This window comes from Ciconia boyciana, chromosome 2 (genome assembly GCF_034638445.1).
Source record: "Ciconia boyciana chromosome 2, ASM3463844v1, whole genome shotgun sequence".
Classification (NCBI taxonomy): domain Eukaryota; kingdom Metazoa; phylum Chordata; class Aves; order Ciconiiformes; family Ciconiidae; genus Ciconia; species Ciconia boyciana.
The window spans coordinates 107,767,130-107,790,192 of record NC_132935.1 but is presented as its reverse complement, the minus strand read 5'-3'; the positions used below and the strand labels follow the sequence as shown (position 1 = coordinate 107,790,192).

The following is a 23,063-nucleotide window of genomic DNA, read 5'->3' as shown; positions in this document are numbered from 1 at the left end:
CAGCCTTCTGTGAAGGAAAAGAGCTAGACCACATCCCGTTAACTGGCAAAAAAAATACATTCTAAGGTAATTTTTCTTTTTCAGGTTTGCCATTCTAGAGTGAACTTCCATCTGTCACGTAATTTATATTCTTTCCAAGGTTTCTCTTCCCCATTACGTCTTCAATATAAACGGATTTCACTTGGAGTTTAGTTTCCCTTCAGGCACATGTGATTAGGAATTTCCCAGTTTGACAAGGTAATAATGAACTAAATCTGAGTCACACTTGTTATTTTAAGTGAGTGAATACACTTGTTGCTTCCTTAGCACGTTCATGGTTGGTCCTTGTTTTTCCTCTTTAGAAGGCAATGAGATTTTCTGCTGATGGATTAGGCTCACTTCCCTACTCTGTGAAGACAAAATGAGGACAAGTAGCAAAGGACAAAGGCTTTTAGATTTTTCTAATCTAGATTAGAAAAATTCTAGATTTTTCAAAGCAAAGTATTATATCTTAGTCTCTGGAGATTTTGGCATCTATTCCATTTTACTGTTTTGTGCTGTGATTTGCTTTCATATTGCTATACTAAAGGCATCTGTGGGTTTTGAAAAAGGAAGTGCTAACTGCTTACCACTTAATATATCTTACTTAGGTTCTAAAATTATTGCTTTTGACTTGAGGTTCCTGGTTTTTTAAAAGCCTTAGTCTGCTTACACCCACTACTGAGCTCAGTTTCTATCACTAGCAACCAAAAAGTTTATCTTTACTGAAGAGTTCTTGCTGGTTCCTGGTTTTTTAAAAGCCTTAGTCTGCTTACACCCACTACTGAGCTCAGTTTCTATCACTAGCAACCAAAAAGTTTATCTTTACTGAAGAGTTCTTGCTTGTTCCACCACTAGCAAAAATCTGTAATAAGAAAGGGCATGTACTGATATTGAGTGGCTACTGCAGCTCTATATGTATGCCATACCAGACAATAGCAATGTTGTGAAGCACCAGTACTAGTGCAGCAGTGTGTCCTTAATGTTCCTCTGATTCTTCCTCCATTCTGGACCCTCAGTTGCAGAGTGTGTCTGCTCCAGCAGTGAGGAAAGAGAACTGGAGATGTCTGGGGCCTTTCTCCCCCCGCTTCCCTATGCTGGCCCCATTTCTCAGCAAGGTGCCAGAGCAGACTACATCAGGTTTGCCACATATCTGTGTGGAGCTGGTGGAGATATCTGGGTTTTGGAGAAGGAGTGTGGTGAGGGAGGATGTTGTATCTCATGGAGCAGAGGAAAAGCAGAGTGCCACAGTCCCAGTACCATCTCGAGCTGTAACATGTAGCATGTTCTTCAAGAAAAATCCCACTAGCTGGGGTCTGTAGGATTAGTGACGGCAGAAGAGGGGCATGCATCTACCTTGCTGAAGATTGAGCTCTGTGACTTTCACTTCCTGAGGAATACATACATGCCTAACCCAAGTATTTAGTGTTACACTGGTGGAACAAACGAGACACAGCTGTGGACTGGAAAGAGGTGAAACTGTAACTGTAGAGGAAACTTAGTACAGCAGGGGTAAGCCAGTGAAGCTCTGTCTGCTCTTCCACTTACCCTGGAAGGGGGTAGCATCGGTGAAGCTGATGCTGCTTGTGATGCCATCTTCCTAGCATCTTCAGAATAAAAGAAAAGAGAGAGATACAGTGACAGGATTGTTGTCCCTGTCCTGTTCATGGTGGAACATACCGCTCTGTGCGGCACTTCAGCCTCTAGCAAACCTGAGCTCACATGTGTCTCGGCTGCAGGCCTGCCTAGAAACAGCATTAGCACTTCCATGTTCCTCTGATCATGACATTGGCAGGTGATTGGTACTCTTTCTGATAATTTTTAAGGCCCCTCTTTGTTTGAATCAGAAAAGCCTTTTTATAAAGAAATTAAATTTTTGGAACTTGTGCTTTAACTGTGTCTTTTTGTTTTCAACATATATACTCAACACATATGCATACTGTCAGTGCTACTATGAGGGGATCATTTCACTGCAAGATGAAACCTGGCCTTCCTGACTCTGCAAGAGAATAGGCAGAATGTTTTCTTTCCACATAGGAAGATTTAGAATGGTATGTTCAATGGCTGTTCTGTGCCAAAAAAAGTTTCATCTTCATTGATATACCCTCAAGAACCTGCTTATTAAAATCCTACTGGAGCTTGATAGATAGAAACAAGGACATTTATTAAACTAACATTTAATAAATAAGAAAACTTTGAAAACTCCCATTTGACTTTTTTTTTGTTTTCCTAGCAGATATTTTCAAGTATACCAATTGCTATCTTTCCATACCCACTAACCTTCTCTAAATGTTGCCATGGTTGGTAGCATGTCTTTGCTGACCCATATATCTTTTGAACAGAACAGTTACCAAGACTAAAATAAGCAATTTGTGTTAAGACTATATGCTTTACCTCCTAACTCCAGTTCCTCAAAAGAAGAGCATCGAGTTGGAGTATATTTGAAATGTGTGTTTTAAGGATATGATTCCATAATTGCTGATCATTCTGTCACTGGTAGTTGTACCCAGTGAAGTTTTCAGACCTCTCTCTTCCTTCCCCGTGTTCATTGCAGAAAGGCAAAGAGTTTTGCCACTGCTTTGTTTTTTTCCCTGCCTTGTCTTCTTTTCCTCCATCTGTTTCTGCCTTCACCGAGCAGAAGAGACAAACAATGTGGTGTTCCACACCTAGTTTGAAGGAGTCACTTTGAAGAGATAATCACTGCTGGAGTCAAGAAATACCTGTCCCTAGCAATGTATTGCAGAAATGCTATTCCTTCTTCCCAGTCAAGCATGAGGAGGGTTTCAAGTTATCCGCTCCAGAGAGTGGTCTGATTATATCTGTATGGCTACTTGCCTGCACTATAGTGAGGCAAATAAAGATGCCTTAAGTATAAAGGCACTGTTTGGTTGTGTGAATTTAGCTGCTTCTTGCTCAAGTTCGCTTCCAGTAGGAAGATTTCCATTAACTGAAATGAGTATCATCCTTTTCCTGTCAAGTTTTCTGTGACCGTTTTGTGGATACATTGAATTTTGCCAGTTAGGTTTCAGAGAGAGTGAATACTAAGGATATGGGGTGAAAGTAAAAAGATGAATGGTAGGCTGATGCTGCAGTCATTTATTCATTGCCAGTTTATATCTGGTGTCAACGCTGTTAGCTTGCCTTTCTGAAGATTAATCCTTACTGATATATTTCCAGAGCATTCTGATTTAATAGATATGAGGGCAACCAGGAAAACAAGCTATGCTGTTTATACTTCTAATTTCCCTGTTTAACCTTGTAGCCTTTCTCTGCTCTTGTTCCTGTTTGAAGAAGATTTGTGGAGCTGATCTCAAGTTACCCTACTAGCAATCTTCCAGTCCATTCTGGAATTACACTTGCCTTTTTAGGGTAGCATCACATAAATACTCCATAGTCATTCAGTGGTCAGTGGTTATCTGGGGCTTTTTTACAGGCAGAGGTTTCCAACTCATTTTATCTCACGCGTTTTTGTGGATGGTCCCTAAAAGGCACAATGTACTGCTGAGTTTTCCTCATTCTTATCATTCTACTACTTCTATGCTGTCCTGTGAACTTTGTACCTTCGAGCAGTTTTATGGTCTCTTTATGCCCACTCTCCAGCCCAATGCTTCTGCACTCCATGCTGCCCATTGCTCTCTCTGTTTTAGCCAAGACTTCACCTTCCCCTAATTCTTTCACAAAGTCTTATCTTCTCCATTGTAACTAATAATCTTCCATGTGGAACTTATCAATGCCTCATTAAACATTATGCTGATGATATATCCTGCCTTTCCTTTATTTAAAAGAATTTGAAAGATGTCAAATTGGTCTGTTACAGGTTTACACACCCTGAATCCATCTTGCAGTTCATACATAGTATATTGATAATTTACGATAACTGTATGTTGTTAGCCATCCTCTTACTACTCAAAATCTTTGCATTAGATGGCAGCTTTATGGATGGCCTTTTATGATTATGATTGTAATAATAACTTATTGATAAATATAATTTTTTAAGAAATCTCAGGAATGTTCTGAAACATTGCCACCTTGTGGCTTTTAAAAAATCACCATCTTTAACAGTGCTTTTTCTTGTACTTAGTTGGAAGAAAGGGCATAGCATAGTTTAATGTAAAATAATTCACTAATGAAATCTGCTGTCTTTGTTTTCCAGCTTACAGGGAGTATAAATGAATCCTAGCAGTTTTACACAGGGTTGTTCTTCTGTGCATTGCACTAGGCTTCTTTTCTGTCTCATTTTTTTGTTTTTCTTACAGGGAATTAAAATGGCTGTGCAGTTCAATATAGGGATGACAGAGACCATAAACCCACTGAGCAGTAGCTTTTAAAATTATGCAAGAGTGAACTTATCAAGGTATAATTAAGTAGCAGGTGGTAATATTTAGGATGTACTTTGGAGTCCCAGGTGACTAAGTAGAAGCTGAATCTCAAAATTATATAGATGAGTTAACTTTGAAACAGTCTTATTAATATTTTATATGCATGTCTGATGCTTGTCTTCTCCAGGAAAAAAATGTTTTTAAAATATGGTGGCACTTTCCATTTAAGTATAGCAATAGCAAAAGAAGACCTCTGGTAGACTGCAAAAATTGGTGGGTTAGATTTCATGTTTTGTATTGTAAAAAACCTTGTAGAGTAGATGATCAAAATGCTCCTTTCTTTTGTGAGCTCCTTTTCATATTTTCCATCATTGTTAGAGTGTTACTATAACAAACAAAAATACTCATATTTTATCAGCCAGGAAACAAAGGTGCCAAACCTGGTTTTGTTACATGCTTCTTTTTTCTTTCTTTCATTTTAAAGTCCCTGTGAAAATACAAAAAGCAGTGGACCATGGGCATGCAGTCTATCCTGAATAATGTGGTTCAGTGCCAGGGAGCGTGAGAAAGGACTGGGATTTGGAGTGCCATCCAGAGTTACTGCTTTCCCCAGCATGAGCTTGGGAACCTCTGAGTCCCATTTTGAGCAAGCTTCACAAGACAGAGCTCTCTGCCAAGCCAGGTGTAGGGCCCAGGCTCCCTGGTGGGTGAGGGCAGCAGTGCCAGCAGGCTGCCTGTAAGCAGCAGTTCAGGAGGAACCCAGTGAAGCTGACTAAAAGAGACTGAGTTGCATCCATTACAGTCCTGTTCTCATGGGATTGAAAGACATGCAAAGCAGTAAATTTTTCTACATGGCCCTTCAGCAGGTCCAGACTGTAACTTCATTCTCAAAATGAATTCCACTAGATGTGCATATACCGGAGCATGAGAGGATGAGGAGCAGTGAGATTCAAAGAACCAGAGAAACATGAGAGCCCGCAGCTTTGAGGCAATGCTACAGTTCCTCTGATTGCTTCTCTTCTGTATCTCAGAAAAAATGACAACTGTTTTGTTTGATAAAATAGTCTGCACTGACTATAAATAAGACTTCCATTTTGTTTTCTATTTATCTCATATGATAATCTACAGGAATACAATTTAGCATGGAGAAGCACAGCAAGTGCATCCAGTTTATGGGTAGAAAGTTGTGAGGGGTCATCCAACTGCACAGCAGGCAATGGGAAAGAAAGGAGAGGATGCTGTCTGGGAACATTAAGACATTTTTCTGCATTTCAGTCTTCTTTTCTGATGAAGGGAGAGTGGGTTCATAAATTATTTACAACTTGCTGAAGGAATTTGAAAATGTATCACAGTCATTTCCCATACAGATGTCAAAATAAATAATTTTGTACAATAGGAATAGAATGTGATATTGGACTGGGTAGTATTGTTTGGGGAGCTGCATGAAATGATTATAAATCAAGGTGAAAATTTCAAAGGGACTTTGAGAACATCATAAGTGTTTGGAAGAAGCAGTAAAGTAAGAAAGACTATTTTCAAAATGGGAGGGGAAGGGCATCTTTATTTGGGGACAGGCACAAGAAATGTATTAGGAACATGCACTGGAGGCTCCCATAAAAGCAGAGCCGGGGTGTGGGTGGGAGAAGCTGTCCAGGCCAGGGATGGTGATGAGAGAGGGAGTTGTGCTGAAAAACCTCCAAATTGGAGAAAGCTGAAGAGGGTGTTGGGGCAGAATAGAGCGTGCAGATGATGGAAACTGTTGCTTCAACAGTCTGTGTCGTCTGCTTGCTTCTTTCTGCTCCCCCTCTCAGGAAAGAGAAATGACACTACTGCTAGAAGGTGCTGAGCCTTGAGCTCCCCTGCTATTTTAGAACCACACTTGTGTGTGGTAAGGTGGCAGGATGGCTTCAGGCCTCCCCAGGAAGCCACAGGCACCCTCCACTCCTGATCCTTGTGCTGTTGTTCCCCTTGGTACACAATGGTCAGAAGGGACCTCTGGAGATCATCCAGTCCAACCACGCCCTCAAAGCAGGACTGCCAACAACACCAGGTCTGGTCAGCTGTGGCTTTGTCTATCCAAGTCTTGAATAACTGCAAGACTATTAAAGTTTTTCCCCAGGTCCAACCTGGAGTGAGAATTGCAGTACAGGAGCTTGTACTTGCAATTAGGGTTGAGAATGTTCCAAACAACAAGCAGTAATATAAGGTCTTTTTGGCTATTAACAATGGGAAACAATTTTTTTTTCCCATTTCTCTGCCTTTGCGTATTGTCCTTCTTAGTCATGTGCATTACGGTGGTAGTTGTTGAATAGTGCCAAGGTAACACTGAGGAATTCCTAATTGGCTCGGTATGCACATTTTGACTTGCCTTGGAGTCAAATGAATGTTTGTTCCTTCTCTTATTTCTAGTAATGCTTCATTACTGTGGGAGAAAGAAATCTGGATGTTTTTCAAAATTGAGTGTCCTTTTCAAAATTAACTAAGTCTTCATTAATGGTGCAGAAATCCTCATTAATGATGATAAGACAGTTGGCAGAGGCAGCCCAGTTTGGTATTCCAAATCCCGGGCTAGGACTGGCAATTTAAAATACAAATTTAATGGAAAATGCTGTGAATGAAGGAGAAACAGGTCCTCATCTGTCATTTTATTTTCTTAGTAAGATTTGTGCAAGGAATGCAAAATCATTGACAGACAATTACAACCTCTGAAAAGAATCTTTTTTTTCAGCATGTGATTTTACTTTAGACCATGTTAATGCTGAGTGAAGTTTTACAGCAGGAGAAAAACAGAGTACAAATTGCTAAAATAGCATGTTTGTCATAGGTCCAAGACTTAAATGTTCTGGGTAGAAACCAGCTGTAAAAATAAGCCTAAACAGCATTGTGAATCAGTGAGAAAGTTGAGAGAAAAATGTTTCCACATTTTCACCGAGGCCCTGTGTTTTGGAATATGGCACATGTTGAGGCTACCTCAATACAACATCATTTATCACCAGTAAGAAGGTCTGCAGCCTGAGTGTTGTTTATTCTAGTCAAACTTGTTGCTAATTGATTAGTGCTTCCTGTCTCACTCTTTCAATTTTTTTCTGTCACCACCCATCCCTGTCACAGGCAACAACCACTCAAGCATGAATGTCACCACAAATGTGACCAGCCTTGCTTCAGTGCTGTCACTTGTTCCATTCAATGCATTATGCAGCCATGCACATCTAGTTTTTCTTTTAGTCTGGTTTTCAGATTATTTTTATAATCAGATCAGCTGTACAGGAGCAAATGAAAAAAATCAGACAACAATGATAGGACTTGCTGAATAAAGATCCAGGCGGAGCCCTTTCCCAAACCTTCCAATGGCTGTATTTGACGTACATGAATTCACTCTTGCAGCTCCAAACCTCTGAGTCCTTGATCATTCCTTAGGCTGACCCGAAGGGCAATACGGCTTTGCTTGACAGATGAGATTTTGCCCAAAATAAGAGACTTTTCTTATATTTTTTTTCTAGAGAGCTAGATAATGGCTTTCATTTATTTTCAGTGCTTCGATACTTTCCATTGTGGGTTTGTTTCTTACATTTTCCAGTCTCTCCTCCAGTGACAATTCTTTACAGCCACGATGCTGCTTCCCTTCTTGGCATGAAAGGTCAGCAGCGGCTGCCCTTTGCGAAAGCCATAATTGAGTCCTTCCTTGCTCGGTGAGTCTGAGGCTGCTAACCCTCTTTGTAAAGACTACAATTCTTCCTCTGTAATACTTTTTCTTTTTTTTCCATCTCTCATGAAAAAAGCAAGCCACCACAATTTGGTATAGGATTTTCATAAGCTCCCTTCAGGTCTTGTAATAGCCAAGCTAACTTGTATAGGAATCACCATTTTTGTAACCTCCATTAATATATCTGACATCTGCAGGTTTCAACGCTGTCAAGTGCTGCAGCTCTCCAATGCTACCTTCACAGTAATGACTGTTATTACTTCCCTGGCTTCTGTGCTATCTGCCATGCACTGCAGAAGTTATCTGTGAGTTTTTTATTCACATCTTGTATTGTAATTGTGTTTACAGGCCATAGAAGAACTATTCAGTCAGCATTGGTCTCTGTAAGACTCTGTCAGTATAATTTTTGTTGGTTTGGTTGTCTTGTTTGTTTTAGTCTGACTTTCTAGGAAACAGAAGCTGAAACCCCACTCATTCTCCGTAACAGCTTTGGAATTTACTTATCCATTTCAGCAAAATGGCAAAGATCTTGTTTAATATGCTCACTTAAAGAGAAGCTATGGTGAACTTTCTTAGTCCTTATCAGACAGCATAAAATTGGCATTCAGGATAATACTTATGAAATTCCAGCATCCTTTGGAGTTTGTAGCATTTTAAACACCAGAGAATTTAACCATCAGTCCAAACTTCTCTGTTGTGTGGATTCTCTATTGTCTGATAGGTGGTCAGCTCATTTTACAATCTCAGTATATTTCAGTTAAAACAGTAAATCAACTGCAAGACACAAGTAGTGGGCAACAGAGCTTCATAAGATCCACTGTTGACAAAACTATTTGTTTTGGATTTTAACCCAAATTTTGGGTCACCCAAATATAATTCTGCTCCAGAGATATAAGCATACTTAACTAAATTAACATAAAAATCATAGTAATTTACCATTTTCTACCAAGATGTGAGACTGTTTGGTTAAATCTGAAATTGATATATGCATAAACTGTTAACAAATATTTAATCCCATCATATTCTTTGCAATATCCTTAGTATACATATGAGAACAATAGGAAATAGACTAAGTTAATGATCCTTAGCCTCAAGTCCACATGAATTGCCGCAAACATATGAAGGAACTTTAGTCTAAGGTAAGTACCAGGGCAGTTCTGCAAAGTTTAACTTACTCCTTGGTGACATAAATATTCAATGTGTCTTCTTCCAGAAGAAACTGTAAAATTAGAAACCCTTTAAGTATTATTTGGTGGTTTTGGCTGGTGAATGTGTGCATGTGAGCAACACAAAGTACTTGTCTGTGCAGATACCCTCTTCTCAGTGTTAATTGTTGCTCCTTATTTATTTAATGTCATTTAAATAAAAGGAGGATGTGGTTTGGCCAAGATCTGCAGTTCTGTGATGTCTCACAGCTGCTATTGTGGTGGCTCTTGATCATCAGATAACAGAATCACAGAATAGTTGAGGTAGGAGGGAAGCTCTGGAGGTCATCTGATACAACCACCCTGGTTTCCAGGATGAGCTGCTCCATCACTTTTCTAGGACTCGAGATGAAACTGAGTGGCCTGTAGTTCCCTGGGTCCTCCTTCTTGCCATTCTTCAAGATAGGAGTGACATTTTCTTTCCTCCAGTCTCCAGGCACTTCTCCTAGTCACCGTGTTTGATCAAAAATTATTGAGAGTGGCCTTGCAATGACATCTGGCAGCTTCCTCAGTGTTTGTGGGTGTGTCCCATCAGGGCCCATGGACTTATGTATGTCTAGTTTGCTTAAGTATTCCCTGACCTGATTCTCTTCCACCAAGGGTACATCTTCCTTGCTCCAGCCTTTCCCTGTGTTCTCTGGAACCTGGGAGTCCTGAATCAGATCAGATGTGGTTATGTGAATTCATTCAGACTGCTGCCATGACTGAAGCTAGCAGGTCTGATGGATAAGCTTGGAACTGCATTTTAAATGGCAAGTGTTTTCTGTGTGAAAACAAAACTTAAGTAGGTAGCTAAGGACACCTTACAACACCTAAGAACACCTGCTGCAAGTTTTCCAGGTGGTACCTGTGTATGGGCCAGAATATGTGGAAAAACTACATAGGCCTTTATAGTCAATACTGACAAGATCCAAAACATTAGAGGTCCTTTTTATGCAGGTCAGTGACCCATGCTAAAAACCTCTCTGTGGATATAGCAAGAAGAGATGTGTTTAATCAGGCGTTTGTACTGATGCATTCCATTACTGAACTGGCTGGAACACACATTGCCACACTGGATAAGATGCCATTAAAACTGTTCCTTTATTACTGTTCTGCTGATTCAGACTGTGGATAAATCTATCATCCACTCTCGCTGCTTAATAACCAGCTGTCATAGTCCTTGTAATGTAACACTTTCATTAGATTCAGAAATAGGACACACGAAAGGATAGCAAATGATCCTGGGAAGTCTTTCCCAGACAGATAAATGCTACTAACAATAAGGTAAGTTGTTATTTTTATAATTATGATGTTAATGAAAATTATGGACAATTATCTGCTCTTGAAGCTGGCTCTTCCCTTTCTGTATAGTTTTTTGATTTTTTTTTTTTTTTTTTTTTTTAGTGCAGAAGACTTAAAAAAGACACCCACACAGGCTTCAGAAGTTTGAGAGAAATGGTTCCTATTATTTATGAAGCAGAAATTCTCAGGAAGCAGACTAGATTAGGAAAAGATTGTCTAGTTTGTTAGTCTAAAACTTTTGAATAATGGTCACACACTATACCACAAAACTGATGTTGTTTACGTTTTCTTTTAGGAACGTCTCTTGATGAGTCTTTTGCCCAGGAATGTTGCAATGGAAATGAAGGAAGATTTCCTGAAGCCTCCTGAAAGGATCTTCCACAAGATTTACATTCAAAGGCATGACAATGTTAGGTAGGATTGATGTAGCCCATGAAATAATTTAAAGCAGAGAATATTTAGTACAAATACAGTGACGTGCAATTGCAGTCAGGTCTTAGAGAAAAAAAAAAGCAGTACAGTGAAGATTTGTCATTTATGCAGAGGGGGGAATGGGCCCACTAGGAAGACTTAATAGTCTTCTCAGAAGATAATGGTGAATCAATAAACGGCTTAGAATGGTAGTGCTGGGAGGCAGACAACTTTTTTCAAATGAGTAGTCATTCTTTTTGTACTGTATTACGTTTTGGGTGAATAGGAGTATTTATTTTGCATGGTAATTTTACACATTTATATTTTCCTGATAGTAAGATGGATTACTTTTAATGCAATAGATTTTCTGGGTAATAGCATGGAAATACAGAAAGTGTGATGTAAACTTAAAAAAAAGTGTATCTCTCGCCATCATATGTGCATTCCTCCTCAGAAGTTATTGACTGAGGCTCAATTCTACTTCTTGCTCTTCTTCAGTAACGGACTGTTGTGCAAGTGCCCTCATTTTTCCTGGTTGTTGGTAAAGTGCATTCTCATTTGCTATTCTTCTCTGTGCCCCCAAACAAATTCCTTAAAGGCCTTGTCTGAATGGTGTTGTCTTATCATACTGCCTCTAGCTACTTTTTCTCCAAGTGCCTTGCATCCACACCAAAAACAGTGTCAAAGAGGTTTACTTGGTGCCACTCTTGCGCTAAGCAAGGTGCAGGCTTAATAAGTGATGCCGAAGAGCTGCCTTGATTTCCACTGTGTACTCATGTGGCAAAGGAGTAAACTCCCTTAGCACCTCCTCCTCTCCCTCATCCACTGATAAGTTCCTTCTCTTGGGGTTCAGTCTATCTCCCATTGAGCTGACTCTAATATTTGCAAGGACCACTTCCTAGTGACTAAGCTGTTGCTCCCACTCTGCATAAAAGCATTTATGTCGGTGAGGGAATCAGAGATGGCTATGATGGGAGTGTTTAGAAGACTGACAAATTAGGTCAGTTTTACACTGTAAAATTAAACATTACCGAATTTATTCATTAGCAGTTCACTTCTTGTTGATGGTTAAATCTTACATGATGTTGACCATCATCACTACATATATAAAACTCTCGGTCTTTAACAATCAATTTAAAGTTAGCTCTAAGTGTACAGTACCCCAGAGCTGGTGCTGCAAAGTTAGCATTGTTGGTTACAGTCTTTGATGGTTCACAATTGCCAAAGTCAGGCTTGAGAGCTGCCGAAGGACAGAATTCAAGATCAAAGTGGGCTGTCTTCCTCCTTCTCCAATTTTCCTTGTTTATGCCTCATGCTTTTATGCTGTTGCCACCCCCACCAACACCATTTGTCTTTTTTTCTTTTTCTTGCCAATCTTCCATCTTTGGATGATGTTCTGTCTATTTGCAGTCACTTGTGCTCATCTTGTCTGCTGCCTGCCAGATTTTTGTTGCTTGGGTGCCTTCTACTATCTTTGTTGTCCCTTTGGTGATCACATTGCTTATATACTTATAGAAATTGTGTCTAGTTATGCCATCACAGTGCTATGGTATACATGTATACTACTGTTGGTTGCACTTATATTCAGGTTCAAGGCAAGCCAACGACAATTATATCCTGATTAGTACATTTATACTTCGTATGTGTCAGAGGTCTCTGCACTGGTTACAGTGTGGATAGTCTTCTTAAACGGCATTGCTTTGCAGCTGGACTGGTTGATTATAATGCTTCTGACTCCTCTCTTGCACTGAGATCTTTTTGAAATGTAACCTCAGGAGTACCCTTTTTTTCCTACATGAAATGGTGTTTCACATAACCACTAAGGCTGCTGTGGCTTACTCACTGCTAGGATGTGGAGTTCATAAAAGTTTTTGAACCTGAATACCCTGTATGGAGAGGTGAATTCATTCTCTGACATTAAGAGGGTACTTTTGGGGCAAATGGAGACCAAGTAAGATGGTCTCATTTTAATGTCAAAGGAAAGGTCCTCAGGGAAGAGAACTGAAAACAGGAGACCTCCCCTCACCATCTGTACTATAAGAAACTGTATTACCTTTTATTTCAGTAATGCAACTGCTGTATTAAAAAAAACACGAGGGTGGGCATAGTGTCCCAGTAAATACCCAGCGAGCTGTTGCTAGCAGGTCCCGGTAGACCAGAGTTTCACCCCAGGAGCTGTGTGACTCTGCAGATCTGAATGATGCAGGGAACTCTGTGCAGGTGCCACCCTGACACCAGTGTGGAGGACAGCACTACAGCATCCCTCCGGGAATTGCTGCTGGTGGTCAGTCCCAATAATAAGATGTGTGCTTTACCTTTTTAAGGAGATGAAAACAACTTTTTTTCTTTTGAGTAGTGGTAGTTCAGTGCTATACCGGGCAGACCTAAGAGACCATTCCCATATTCTCATGACTTGCCCTCTTCACGCCAAGGTTCTGTAAAACACCGCTATTAAAACAAACAAAAAGCCCCTCAATTGTTCTAAATTCCTGCAGTTTTTAACCCCAAAGCTACACAGTGGAAAATAGAAAATGAGCTGCACTTTTACCTTTCCTATTGCAATGCTTTCTTTTTTTCCCAGGAAATATCTGGAAGTGTCAGAGCAGTATCCTCCAGAAAGGATAGGCTGGAGGATGTAGGCATGCAATTAGTAAACTGCATGATTTTTCCACTCCTCACCTATTAAACAAAAACAAAAAAAACCCCCAGCAACAAAAAAAACTTCACCAGCAACAAACCCCATCTGTTTCAGTGTTCTAAAGAGCTGCCTGAAAAAAAACAGAGTCTTTTAAGCACTAGATCTTGCAAGTGAAAAATAAGAGATTCATACAGCTACCTTCTTTACCTTCTCCCAGAAAAACACAGGGGGCTACATTACAGTGGAGATATATATACCCCTGTAAGAAGTGAAAGATGGACTGGGAAAAAGATACTGGCATATTTCAGATACACCATAGCAACAGCCCTGGTTTATCAATTTTACCAACTATCAAATAATTGTTAAATGACTGGCCTACAACTGACTGCGCCTCCAGAAGGGAATGGAAACATGCCTCTCCATGTTGAGGGCAGAGCCCTCAGTGTTGTGTCACACTTCGATGAGCTCTTCCCAGATTTGTAGTAAAGAGAGGAATTTATTTTGCTCACAGGTAACTCTCTTCACTTAGAAATCACTTCAGACCTCCACCTTAGTACCCAGGATTTTATTTTTCTTTCTGCAGTACAAAGCATTAAACTCCTTCAACATCAGTTGAAGATTTCTGTGTGGAGAGGGGGCCAGTTTAAAACTGACTTTATATTTCCATTTGAGACTGTTCTAAGGGCATCAATGAATATAGCCCATAAAAGAGCACTGAACAGATGTTTTCCTACACAGAATGACAGTGCCATCAAAGGAACTTGCAAGGGCCCTGGGAACTGTAGTTGTTTGTGGGGAAAAACCCTTTTCTCCTCCAAAATGCTCACATTTAGCAAATGAAAAATTCCTGATAAGGAAGACATGTACAAGCTTGTAACTTGGGGAAGGTCTGTTATATAACTTTACTGGAAGTGCCAGAAGTGCAGAGGAAGGCTGAAAGCTTGAACCCTTCATCTTCCTCCAATTCCAAAGCTTGAACTTTTATGATTTAGTTCCAATAAAAGCAGATCCTTTGCACAATGCTCATGCTTACTGCTTGAGCTTTGCAGAAACAAATACTGACAGTCCACAATCTGAAATGTTGTTTGGCCACTTGAGATATGTCTTTTCTTGTTCTGTAACTCTTTATTTTTCATTTAGCTTTTATATTTTTAAATTAATTGCTCTGAATATTTTGTTTATGTCAACTTTTTATCACCTTTATTTGCATTTTTCCCCCTTTCTTTTATTTGGTTTCTCCTAATGCAGTTTTGTGGTGGTTCTGTTATTTTATTTTGCATTATTTGAAGATTAAGTGAAACATACGGAAAGAACTGCTTTTTTCCCCTCTCTCACAATCCATTAACCATTAACTTTTGAAGAGCATCAAAGCTCTCTGTTCAGCAGCAGTTTCATGTCAAAAGAGAAAGATCACTAGGCCCAAATTCACCTTACTTTTGGAATGAGATAATGATACAAGAAAAGATTGTTATCCATTCCAACCCTCTGTAGGTATTTGTGCCAGTGCAAAAAGGAACAAGAAATCTTTCCCAGGCAAGTTGTATTATCTCCTGTGTACACTGTGTAAAGGGTAGTGGTTAGAATGTATTTGTCTATGGAACCTTCCCAAAGAAGAGGTCAAAAGGAATTCTCAAAAGTTGATGAAAATCAGTCCTTTGCCAACAAATTCTTTACTCTACAGATATGCTGCTTCTTTTCCTATGTTTTGTGTGGAATACCTGAATATTACCCAATGATCTTGAAGATATGACTTTTTTTGTCAAAGAGGAAGAAATGAGGCTTTTTTTATATCTGCTGCCTTGTAAAGTTTTTGAACAGAATTGCTGTACAGTAGGAAATGAGTGCATGTGTTTTAAATGGAAACAAACAACTTAATGCAAATGCAATATGCAAAACAAGACATGCAAATACACATCCAAATTTATTATAGTGTGAAACCAGTGAGGACACTAAATTCAAGCATCAGGAAGGTAAAATAATCACAACCAGTATAATATCTGTGCCTCATGAAGAGGAAATAGTCCATATACAGTTCAGGAGCCATTTCAACACAGTATAGGTGTTATCTTAGTGGGGTGACTGCAGCCAAGGTCACAATGAAGGATGTGAGGACCAGATGTCAGCTTACATGTGAAGACTCCTCAACAGAACAGCTCTTCTGTGATGCCCAGGAGTATGGTTTGTTACATACAAGAGACAGCTCTTTCCTAAGATTAGGTTAAGTAACATAGGATTAATATTTCCTTTTCTTATCCCTTGTCTGGCCCTACAGGTTTGAGGAATTTACAGATTACATATATATGTATAGTGGCTACTGTAAAAACACAATATTCCTGACTGAATTTCTCCATGCAGCTATAATTCAATTAAGTAATTTCAAGTTGGGTTTCAGCTCAAATATATGCCCTGTATGGAGCCCTCAACACATTATGTTGTTTGTCTCTTTTGAAATGGACTTTTCCCACTCTGTTAGATATTAATGAAACTGTTTCAACACACGCATGGATGAGGATATGGCTGACTTGGTATGTTAATAGACAACTTTTCATTCTGCTCCGTAACTCAAATAACGTTCAAGAGATAAACAGAAAGTGAACATTGAACTGCTACCAATTTCTTGAGCCTCTGGTACAGCAATTTCATTTAGCTTAATTTTTACAAATGTAAAATAAAACTGGCTGCTTTGTAAGAAGAGATATTAATTTCAGGCAACACACTGCCTGATTCAAAGCTACCAATAAAAAGATTCCTCGTGGCCATTTAGAGGTTGTTGTGACCCAGTCTGAGACTAGAGCACAGTCTGCAGCTATTTATATGCAAATATTTCTGATCTGTCCTGTCTTCTAGAAAGCATCGGAACTCAAAAAATTTTTGAATTTAACTAACTTACCTGTTCCAGCGTTTTAAAAAGTCATGATCATGATGCCTACGAACAGGCTTTTGTATGTAGGCTTTCTTAGCTCGTAAGACTTGACAATGAACTAGTTCTCATGAATGATTATTTTGTAAAAACAACCCTCCCTTTGTTTTTAGTTTTAATAGCCTTCTCTAATTTTTTGAGAGGACTTGTTTCTTCATCATTGCAGTGAGTTCTAGATAAAATGATTAATAATTTTCCCTTATGGTTGATCTTTAAGGGGAAAAAGAAAACCCTACAGGGTTCTTTTCTGAGGCAGCATTCTGTGCCATTAAAATATCATTCTTATTATAAGTTGTACTCTAATTAAACAAATGACTCAAGTGGAAAGAAAAAACAGGGCATACAACCCCTCCTTATTTTGCTAAGTATTTCTTTATACAAGTGGCTCCATTGAAACCAGCAGGACTCAAGTGCACAAAGCATATGAATGAGCGCTGTTAAAAGTGAACATTTACCACCTACAAACTCTTAAATGTCTTGTGTAACTTGGCAGGATTTCTCCTTCTGAACGCCTCATAGAGTGACATAGAAAAGGATTGCTCCATCAATACTCGCAGTTGGGAAGCAGCTTAAATGTCTTAAACCAAGCCACAGGCTTTCCATGCTCGGTTTTAGCAGGTGCAGCAGCTTCCTGCAGTGCTGCGGGAGGGCTGCAGAGTCACCAGGCAGGTTCTGGCTGTGCCTGCCTGCAGGGATCACAGGGGAGAAAACAGGAATACAGAAGGTCCTGGAGGGATGACTCAGGGCTTGTCAACACAGAAATGCTCCAGATAGTCAAGGAGTATGAGATAATGATGTATGTCATTTATATGCCTGTGCTTAACCAGCTCAACTCCTTGTTTGTGACAGAGATGAGAGAAATGGCTGTTCGTAATGCTTTCTTTCCTGACGTTGCTCACTGCAGTGTTGCTTTGCTTTTATTCAGAATTTTTATACCAGAAGCATTTAGAAATAGCTGTTTGCGTATCAAATCAAATACTCCAGGTAACTTTAAAAAAAGTTCTTAGGAAACCTCCATTAAAAATTTGAATCATGGAATCATAGAATGGTTTGGGTTGGAAGGAACCTTTAAAGATCATCTAGTCCAATTCCCTGTCATGGTCAGGGACATGATAAGGTTGCTCAAAACCCTGACCAGCCTGACCTTGAATACTTCCAGGAATGGGGCATCCACAGCTTCTATGGGAAACCTGTTCTACCTTCATAGTAAAGAATTTCTTCCTTTTATGTAATCTAAATCTACCCTCTTTTAGTGTAAAATCATTGCTCCTTGTCCTGTCACTACAGACCCTGGTAAAAAGTCTCTGTCCATCTTTCTTATAAGCCCCCTTTGTATATTGAAAACCTGCAATAAGGTGTCTCTGGAGCCTTCTCTTCTCCAGGCTGAACAACCCCAACTCCCTCAGCCTTTCTTCACAGAAGAGGTGTTCCAGCCCTCTGACCACTTTTGTTGACCCTCATCTGGACCCGCTCCATCAGGTCCATGTCTGTCTTGTGCTGGGGGCCTCAGAGCTGGGGTCCAGGTGGGGTCTCATGAGAGTGGAGTAGGGAGGGAGAATCATCTCCCTCGACCTGCTGGCCATGCTTCCTTTTATGCATCCTGGGATACAATTGGCTTTCTGGGCTCCAAACGCACACTGCTGACTCGTGTCTGATATTTCAGTCACCAGAACCCCTAAGTCCTCCTCTGCAGGGCTGTTCTCAATCCATTCATCCCTCAGTCTGTATCCATGTTTGGGATTGCCCCAACGCAGGTGCAGGACCTGGCACTTGGCCTTGTTGAACTTCATGAGAGTTGCATGATGAATTCAAGCGTGTCAAGGTCCCTCTGAATGGCATCCCTTACTTGTAGCATTTCAACTGCAGCACTCAGCTTGGTGTCATCCGCAAATTTGCTGAGGGTGCACTCACTCCCTCTGTCTATGTCATTAATAAATTAGGAGGGAAACAAATATTGACAAAGCTCTGCTCAGTAATTGATTATTTTTTCCCCTAGGATTTAATTAGAATATTGACATACTGTTGTAACTTATGACACTAATAACTTATCTGTCTAAAAGGCAAAGTGTATTCAGTTTTTACCAGATTTGCCAAACTTCCTGATCCTGTGAACTTACTGATAAAATCTTGGTATGACTGAAGACTACAGGACAAATGCTGAATATCTCAAAGAGCACAGGATTGCAGAGTTTTTGGTATAGCCCACAAGCAAAGAGAATTATAGCTCCTTGGGGTCCCTTTAGTCAGTTGTGGGACAGAGGAGCAAGAGCATTGCTGAGCCCCTGGGCAATGAGGAAAACACCAGGTTTAGCACTGTAGTAACTACTTAGCCTTGCCTACCATCACATTTACACCATTTGTCAGGGAGAGCGGCGCTTGAATCATGTGCAAGCTATGCTGTTGAACAAACAGAAGTAACCTTTGTCCTTTGTTTTCACTTTCTTTCCACTTTCATTTCTCTTCTTGCTTTTATAGTTGCAGTTTAATTGAGATTGGGGTTATTTTGTTTTTCACCATAGTCCCCCAATGGCATTGTTAAGATTTCTGTGGAATTAAGGCAGGGAGAGTCTTATCCCTGAATGGTCTTTAAGAGAAACAAGAGAAATAATGGGTAGCTTTTCCCTTCTTGTTTCTATATATGCTAATATATATATTTTTAAATAAAATTACTTGGCAATCACTGTGAAGTGTCCCTTTGTATCCTATACCACTATGAGGACTCTTTCATGCATAAATAAGGTAGCCCTAGTTTACTCTAGTTAAATCCTCTCTGAGGGTGTGAACCTCCATGGCAATTAGCAATTAAGTTACAGTGAACCAAGGCTACTTTGCTCTGAATGAGTGCATCTACAGGAGTGTTAATGTGCCTTAACACTGAGGCCACTCCTATAGTTGCTTTGTCTTAACTTTTCTAAGTGTATCAATGTTAGAAATGGCCTACATTTAAGACTCTCATTATTTTTGTGTGAGTAATATATCCAAATCAAAGGAAAAGGAATTTCAGTGTTAATTTGTGTTCTGCTGAGAAACGGGTGGGGACTTGGACTTTGAAAATATTTGAATATATTTGAAAATATGGTTTGGCCCTGGAAACACTTCTGGCATATTACTGGAATTCTGGCACTGTATATCTTATCATTTCTCTCTTTAGTACCCTTATGATTTTCATGGCCATAGCAAGAATTATAATCTCTTTTCTGTTCTCACTCCCTGTGGCAGATTTTGCCACCTCCTGATAAAGGCTTTCTGTGTCCTTTACATTCCAAAAATCTAAGCAGGACATAACAGGGGGAAGAAACTTTATTGCATCAGATGGGTGATTTGACTCCATAGTCTAAACCCTGTGTCACAGACCAAGTTGCTACCCTAATTTGCTTTAGACATTGTAAAATAAAGCGTAAGTGTTGGTACTGCCCCACAACACTTGTAGTCCAAGTAGTAAGGGAAGAGGCAACAGATGGACACAGACAGGTGAAGAAATGCAAGAGATAATATTGGTCAGCACTCTAGTGTCACCGAAATTGGGAATCAAACTCCTTAACACCAATGTAGTATTAAGAAGCAGGCATTCTTTATTACGGCTCCGGATGCACGGAGGATCGTTCCACCTAGTGTGCATACCGCAGGTTGCATCAGCCAAAACTTATATTGTCCAGTTACATACATATGCATCAAATTTCCCGGAATGACCATACATATTCATTATATTTCCTGGAACTAATTATCATATTTGCGTGGTCATTGCGCATGTGTCCTTGAGCTCTGAGGGGCTTCTGTGGGGATCTCTGGTGGTCCTTGGTGGTCGTACAGGTGTGTCCTTTAGTTGACCCCTTCTTCTGGACATGCACAATCCCACCTTGCTTATGTAACTTGCTTCCCTTCTTCATGGTGCATGGTCCCTAACAATGATTTGGCACCCTTAACACAAACCAATTATTCTAACTACCCTCAACTCCTTGTTTTTGGTATAGCCCACAAGCAAAGAGAATTATAGCTCCTTGGGGTCCCTTTAGTCAGTTGTGGGACAGAGGAGCAAGAGCATTGCTGAGCCCCTGGGCAATGAGGAAAACACCAGGTTTAGCACTGTAGTAACTACTTAGCCTTGCCTACCATCACATTTACACCATTTGTCAGGGAGAGCGGCGCTGGGCTGGGCTGGGGGCTGTACTGGGAACATAGCAGTATGTCCGTACTACTCCTTGTCCAATTGTCTTTGGGCATAGTAGCATATCCATAACCATAGGTGTACAAACATAATATTAAAGCATTGTCTAACCGGCTCCTGTCTCTATGTTGCTTAGTTCCAAAGAACAAACTAATCACTTTGGTTACATCTGGTTACACTAGCTAAAATAAAATGAACTGGCTAATGAGTTTCAATGCCATTTTTAGAATAACAGAGCTCCATGTGTGTGAGAGGAAAAATTAAAACAATCAAAATGTAGAATGTGCAAAGGATGAGATGTAAAATGGCAGAGAAGCTAGCAGAAGCTGTTATTATAAAATAGCATCTACACTCCCTCTCCATACTAACTAAAACCTGGAAACTACATGACATGTTGGATTGCAACAATTGTAGTTGTTGTTTTTTCCTCTGTGTCTTTTTCAACTGTATGAATTTGGATGTGAATTTAGGTCATAAAGCAAATGGGTCATAAAGCAAACTGTATGAAAGACCTTGATGCAAATTGAAGTACATTTGAAAATCTTCAAGCAATTTAGGAAGATGATTTGATATTAACTGATGAATTTCCAGAAAGACCATCCTAGGGCTGTCAAACAACAAGGATGTTAGTCCAGAATTAAGAGAATAAGTAGATCTTCACGGGCAAATATGCAGAGCACTTTGCTGGTATTATTGCACTCTGTTAATGCCTTTTACCTTACCCATCACTTGGTTGGTTCACATTCATGATAGCAGAGTCAAAATCAGTAAAATTTACTAAATGCCAAATGTTTTATTTTAAGAAGCCTTTTTGTTGTGTTTAAACAGCATAGGAATGTGTTTAAACAGCATAGGAACCTATTGTTTCCCTGAACTGGGGCCATCTTGAGCAATGTTCTCATAAAGCATGCTCAAAGTAGAAGACAGTGGGGAGACTGCCCCAAGGATTAACATGACAACATAGAAGCTTTGTTTGTAGATTAAAGCTGTTGAACTTCGGATGAGTTGGTTTTGTGCTGGGATATGTTACCTAACCTGCTCTGGTGGACAAGAGATTTTAGCAGCTGGGTTAAATGAAATTATAGAAACAGGGGCTGAGTCAGGAGTTGTATATACTCTTTTTTGTAGATTCATGAGAGAGTTCAGACTTGGTTACAGTGAATGAGAAACAGTAGACTTGTTAGTCCTGCTTTTCTAGCATCTGCTATTTTATCTATAGAGTGAAGGTTTGTTGAGGGGAAGAGGAGTACATAATGCTTAACTTAACTTACAGTTTGCAAGCTAAGTTTTACACTATGTCAAGTACACCTAGGATATGTACCATGGGACTGTTTGTTAGCATTTGCATAAATAAAGATTTGTTTGACATTTATAGTCTAGGTGTTGGAGATAAATGCATTAGGTCTCTGCAGCGGGCTCTGGGCCTCTGCCAACAGATGACGGAATCTAAATAAATAGGATCACAGCTCCATACTCTCTCAAGTTTCAGGATCTGCACAAGAATTTTTATTCTCTCTATCACAGTAGTATCTGTGCTTCTTTCAACTATCTCCCCTTATCATCAGAGATGGGTAGGGATTGTTAAGGCATTTGTGGGGACATTAAGGATTGTGTTGGACATTAAAACCTTGCTAACATTGATGGAATCTGGACACTTACCTGAGACAAGCAGCACAGTACAGAGAAGCCTGGCCTGACACTGTGGATCCTAGCTCCTCACGAGGAGCAGTAAAACCACATCATGGAGCTACCATACACAAGTTATTAACTCCTGTCTTTCAGTACTTAGTAAACCTCATGCAAGGTTTATCAGTTTGGCTGTGGAACTCTACCAGTGCAAAAACTGTCTTTGAAACGCATCGAGCTGAGAAGATCCCAGCTGTAAAGAGGAGAAGCAGTTGTTCTCTGTGCTTCCTCATGAATGAAGTGCTTTGCCATATGTACAGCAGATAGGTATATAGGATAGGTATATAGGCATTGAAAGTGTCCCAGGGTTCTCTACAACAGTTGACAGCACCAGAACGATGCCTGTTTGTCTGAATCTTTGCCATTTTTGTTCCATCTAGCACTTTATTGGTAGCGTTTTCAAGGCTTGTTTGAGTTTGTGCTTTGGATCACATCCATGCTATAAAAGACGATAATGAGAATTTGAAGATGTCTTCTGTACTGATATCTCTGTGTCTTTTTCCTTCTTTACAGCATTTTGTTTGCAGACATTGTGGGGTTCACTAGTTTGGCATCACAGTGTACTGCCCAAGAGCTGGTGAAGCTGCTGAATGAGCTCTTTGGCAAATTTGATGAATTAGCTACAGTAAGTACATTCTTATTTAAATTTAATTTAAATTCCCTTCTGGAAAATGATGCATGAGTTACACATGTTAGAAATCTGTAATAGATGGA

General features: G+C 39.8%; 1 protein-coding gene across 2 annotated transcripts in view; it reads left to right on the top strand.

Annotated features, from left to right (window-relative positions):
* The window catches only part of ADCY1 (adenylate cyclase 1), a 158,433-nt gene that overhangs the window by 54,159 nt on the left and 81,211 nt on the right, over nt 1-23,063 (top strand). For both annotated transcript variants that reach the window (XM_072851397.1, XM_072851396.1), the window contains exons 3-4: nt 10,825-10,943; nt 22,863-22,974. In XM_072851397.1, the coding sequence (XP_072707498.1) occupies nt 10,825-10,943; nt 22,863-22,974 (231 nt within the window). The remainder of the gene's footprint in view (nt 1-10,824; nt 10,944-22,862; nt 22,975-23,063) is intronic.